A 5668-nucleotide genomic window follows, 5' to 3' on the forward strand; every position below is an offset into this window, starting at 1 on the left:
AACCTGTAGGTATGGTGCCGGTTGTTTCTCCCAAGGTGCATCACCTTGCACTTGTCTGTGTTGAAACCCATCCTATTCTCATCCGCCCACCCTTGTAACCTGTAAGTCAAGATATGCTTTAGAGAACTACCCAGTGGAAGAAACTGGTGAATGTTTTCAGCTGTTGTTTTGCCCAAGTCATTATACTAAGTATTTGACAAGTACTCAAAGATGTCTCCTCACTTCCAAGATACAGCTGCCAAGCCTTGCCAATGTGTGACATTTCAGTGCAAATTACTTAATGAGTCAATATGTATGTAATAATTTGCCCTGAGAAATTAGGTAGGAAATAGAAGTTAGGACTGAACAGTGTTTAGTCTCAGTGGGTGAAGGAAACTAGTTGCTTCCTGGGTACGTGTGCATTTGGGCTGGGGATTTGGAGAGTGGGAGGTGCTGGAAGCTGCTGTTGGACTGTTTACTGACTCTTGTAAGGCTGCAGGGGCAGCTGGTAAGTTCTGTGCTAGAGGAAGCAGGAGGCTCAGGACACTGCACAGCGCAGCGGTTGGTAGATTGCTGCCACCTATCAAAGCACTTGCAGAAAGGATGCAGGGGAAGCTCTGGCACCAATATTAGGCCTCTCTCCATCTGCTACAGCTGACAATTGGGGTACCTGTACATATGCGGGGAGGCTGCTCTGATACGCTGTAACTACAGACCATCAGAGGAGACTCGATTAATCAAGTCTGCTGGAGCATACTAATTAGCATGCTCCAGCCAGCCTCTGCATTTCATAGATCAGTATCCCTGCACTTCAAAGCGGTGGAGGGGGCACTTTAACCACAGCTTGTTGAATGAGCTTTAGTTAAAGTGCCCCTGCCATCATTTTGAAGCACGGGGACGTTGATGCATGAGATATCAAGGGTTCTTTAATTACAGTGGCTCTTGGAGCTGCTCTATTTAAATCACCACCACCCCCCACCCTATTCCCAGCGCACATGTGAAAACACCCACATTTCCCCCGTCCACTGCTGCCCCTTTCAGTTCCTTCCAGAAGTGGGAGCGGAGGGGCAGAAGATGTCTGGCTGCAACACACAGTGGATGCTGGAGCAAATGAGAACTAGACGGTGCACTGTAGCTGAAAATCCGTGAGGTCCACACCAAGGTGTACACAGGTACCATGCAGCTGTGAACTGTGAGAACATCCTATAGCATAGCCAGACACTTAGCAACCTTAGCAAAAATAGGAGGCACCAATTCTCCTCCAGGTTGCACCAGTATAACTGGCAGGAAAGTTCCTTGTGCAGTGAGAAAGGCCTGGTGTTCTAAGCAGATATATCTGATTTCAATGGAAGGGTATGCTGAGCTAAGGATATCTTTATATGGAACTACCTGCAAGATTAAGGCCCAGATTACAAACTAGCGGGGCTAACTTCAACTTCATGTCAAGATTTTTAGATTATTTAAATGGGGGAAATATGGACAAGAAGGGTAATGGCAAGATTTCGTTGACAGTCATGTTAAACAAATGTGTTGGGGAAGAAAGATGTTGCTTTGTTTCACAAATGTATGTAATTAATCAGGCTATCTCAATGTTTCCCTTAATTTTAAATTATGTCAAGGGATTGTAAATCTATGAAGCAAAAAAAATGGGAAATAACTGAAATCAATAAAAAATTCTTACGAACATGCAAAGTTATTAGTGAAATACAAGGATTTTAATTAAAGATCCTGGCTCCTAGCAAAGACAATAGGTTACCCTGATTGATCTAGGCTGCTGGTTCAGCTCTTTTTCTCTCTCTCCCACCAGCCCATAGTTCATTTTCACTGCTCTAATTGGATACTTACTGCACTGGCACCTTCTTTTACTAAACAATGCCAGTTATACAAGACTGTAAATACAATTATGCTTGAGACAAACTCCTGTACACTTTCTCTCTCTCTCTCTCTGTCTTATGCACATGCATATGCATAGCATTTTACACTCATTGTATGCTTATGTTTTGGGTTTGAGTTAAAGCCTATTTGCATTCCCCACATTTCATAAGAGAGAATTAAATTTTAATTTAATCATTTTTCTTTCTTACACATACTTTTTTCTAGGACACAGTGCATAATCTGTCATTTTAATAAAATCATGTATTCAATTTATAGCAGTTTCAATTTCTTTCATAGGGAAATGGGGGAAAAGCCACAGAAATAAAGAGGCAAAACAAGAAACGAGGCCTAGCAAATCATTTAAAAAAAATTAGTAGAGATGTTTGCATATCGAGAGTTTTGAATGTTTGTCTTCACTTTTATTCCACAGGTATTGACTGCCCTTCATAAAATCAGACCCTTCTGTAAGAAACCTGTAAATTAGCCTTTCCTGAAAGTAAGGTATTCAGAATCTCAAGTCATTTTTTATAATGTTTTTCATTAATATTTACTATCATTTCCAATTATAAAATGATATAAAAATGGGTTGTTAATTGCATAAGATGGAAACCTCAAATGATCCTGTCTCTATCTCTTTAGGAAACTATTTATAATTGTCTTCTTAAATATGTAAATGTACATGTCACATTTGTATAGACAGTAAGGCAGTTAAATGCAGGTGCTCCAGATAGAGAAAAATAGCTGGAAGGCAACACAAGAAGCAAATATTTGGTAGATATTTATGCTAGAACAAAAGTATCATGTTGCTTTTTTCCCTTTCACGTAATTTGAAATGAAAAACAAGGATTAAGATCTTTTGGATTTATCCTTTTTCATGGAAAATCATTTAAATCTTATCTTAGGAGAGGGGCTCATTAGAGTTTTTTCCTTCTTTGCTTTAGTATCTCATTAAAAAGGAAACTATTAAAAATGCACATTTAACTGCATGAGAGCTGTTTTGGGAATGAAATATTTTGGCTGGAGCAATTACTGCCAAAATAAGTACAAAATGCATAGAAGGTTTCAAAGAAGTGCACACCACCAATCTAACATGAAACATTCCTCCTTCTCCCTCCTCCCCACCCCCTGCAGTATTTACTCAGGATGACTTTTTGCCATAGGGGATAGAGGATATCTGAAATAAAATATCTACAATTCCCGATAGTCAGAAGTTGCAGAGAGCTATCCTGATGTGTGCTCAAAGGCAAAAGGGCATTGGGTAGCTATTTCAAAAGTGCATGGTCTATATATCTTTCTGGAGTCTGGATAGCTTGCCTCCTTTTATCATTTATTATTTTTGTACCCAGGCTCAAGCCTTAGTCTGTTCCCAAAGCTCCAATCTAAGCATTCAGTCACTGTAGAGAGAGATGGTTGTCACTCCAAAGAGTAAACTTACTGTATAGCTCTGCTAAGCTTTTGACTTCAGAACAACATTGCAGATAAATTTTGCTCGCTCTGGTCTTACTACTTTAATCCACTAAATCTGTTTGCTTATCTTACTGCAGCTTTGCCTAGACTTACAGAACCAATTCTGTAGCTGGACTTCTGCAGCTGCACAGAGTCTCACTGAAGGTAACATAATGCCACATAATACAGAATTAGAACATTTACCTGCAGGAATCTGAGGCCAAGCCAGAACCCACTCTGATATTAATATGAGCTGTTTGGGGGCTAGTGACAAGTGGCTCAAAGGTTTGGACAAGTGTTTGGATATTTACCCAAGTTGTTAGGATATGCATACATTTGAGAGAGAGACAGCTCTACTGGGTAGAACAGACAAAGAAAGACTGTAAATTAATTCTAATTTAGCTTTGACAAAAACGGTTTCTGCCAAACTAACGTCCAGTTCTTTTTCACCACTGGTTCAGTGGGAAACTCTGATTTAAAGATTATTTTTTAGCATTAACTTATTTTCTGATAATCATAAGGGCATGAGGAAATGAAAAAGGAGTTCTGTCATGATCCACTGGGCAGGAAGAAGGACAATTTTTCTCTTAATACCACTGTGCACGATGCATTATTCAATGATGCTACAATCTAGCCAAGAACACTTTTAATCATGGAACAGGTCAAATTCTATTTGAAGCAAAAGGTTTTTCTTTGGTATTTGCGGCCAATAGGGTACAATGTTTTAATGAACCACTGAGCTTTTTACTAGAGTCATTTCTCAACTAGAAGTAAGTAACCTATGTGGCAATCTTTATCAACAGCATATGTGCCTCAGACAACAGAAGAATCAGCTGGGAGGAACAATGTGAAAAGTGCACCCCTGCTATCAACGATCTAGAAAACTGTCTGACTTGTGAAAATATTAAAAGCTCTTTGACTTCTTAAGAATCTGAATCTAGTAAGCACTATTTTCAAGATGCTGCCTTGAAAAAGGGGAAATCTTATATTTGCTCATCTCCAAACATATTCCTTTTAGAAAAAATGATAGATTATGATTTTGTTTATAAGCTCTTCATTTTCTTTCTTTCACATTTTGCTGATGTTGGAGTTTATGGCTCCAAGATGCCTGTATAATCAGTTTGGAAACATGATGGGGGGAGACTCTCTTTCTGGATGATTATTTTTTTTATGAACACATTTGCTATTATGATGTTCTTTAAAAATCAAGATAAGGTGTGCCTTTCTTTAAAGCAATACCTATGATCATCCATTTAGATAGAACCTAAACACAACTGACTACATTCTGAAAAAAAACTGGTAATTTCCCTAGTTCCTGGAAGACTATCTTCCTCGTATTGAGGGATTGCTACTGCTGCCAAAATACAATGGACTGTATTTTAAAATCATTATCAAGAAATCATTCTGCAAGGTGATATTTAGCCTCCAGCTGCTGCTGAATGTAAGGAGATTTTAGGGCATTCAGCATCTGACTAGGTCACCTGACACTATGACGGGATCTGGCCCAGAGTCTGGTATTCTTGTTATTATGCTCACTCCAATATATTTCAAAGTAGCAAGCACAATTCCCCAAAACAATGTTCCATGTTGACATCAAGCGAAGATAACAAAGTAAATTCTCTTAAGTTCATCAGAAGCACAGGAAAAAACTGCCAAATGGAGAATAACAAATTCACTGAGAAGAACCAGGCAATTATTGAACTCTGTACAGGGGACAATATTTGAACTATTTAAAAATTCTATTAAAACCTTGACTATGTCCGTCTCAAATGAACACTATGGAAATGCTCTTCCAAACTTTCCACTTCTATCTTCCCTTATCCTCACATACTTACAGGTCTGGCAGTGATTCTCTGTGGGTCCCCAGCATCGGCCTGTACAGGATTTGTGACATCGTCCACCTTTAGGGAAAAAAACAGAAAAAGAAACGTGAAATTCTGTTTATTTTAAATCTTTCAGTTCTGGACCTTTTGCAGTTCCTCAAGGAAAGCTTCTACTGCTGTGATATGAAAATGTTTGTATCTTACTAAAGTTGGACATAAACTAAAAATAATATAGTTAAATAGTTAAGCACAGGTGTCAAACATAAGTGAAACCGAGGAACTTTTATTATGTTGGCACTTCATATCCTAACTCTGTTTTTTCTTTACACATATATTCTAGGTCTGTGCAAAGCTTCAGATGCTGATTTGATTTAGAGGAGATTGAGCTCGATTTGGTGGCCAAATCTCCAAATCTAAATCAATCAGGAGACCAATTAAATGGCCTGAATTGATTTGAAGCTCTCTGAATCGATTTGGAAAAGAATCAGAGAGCTTTGGAGATGTGGATGGTCCCCGCTTGCTGCTGCAGGGAGCTGGACCTGGAC

The 5668-nt window shown here is 38.8% G+C and overlaps 1 protein-coding gene across 6 annotated transcripts in view; it reads right to left on the reverse strand.

The window, feature by feature from the left end:
• Window positions 1-5668, reverse strand: part of ERBB4 (erb-b2 receptor tyrosine kinase 4) — a 1148078-nt gene that overhangs the window by 322165 nt on the left and 820245 nt on the right. For all 6 annotated transcript variants that reach the window (XM_019553894.1, XM_019553891.1, XM_019553890.1 and 3 more), the window contains exon 5: window positions 5136-5201. In XM_019553894.1, coding sequence (XP_019409439.1) covers window positions 5136-5201 — 66 coding nt within the window. The remainder of the gene's footprint in view (window positions 1-5135; window positions 5202-5668) is intronic.

The sequence above is a fragment of the Crocodylus porosus genome, unplaced genomic scaffold (assembly GCF_001723895.1).
Source record: "Crocodylus porosus isolate Cpor-Errol unplaced genomic scaffold, CroPor_comp1, whole genome shotgun sequence".
Taxonomy (NCBI): Eukaryota; Metazoa; Chordata; order Crocodylia; family Crocodylidae; genus Crocodylus; species Crocodylus porosus.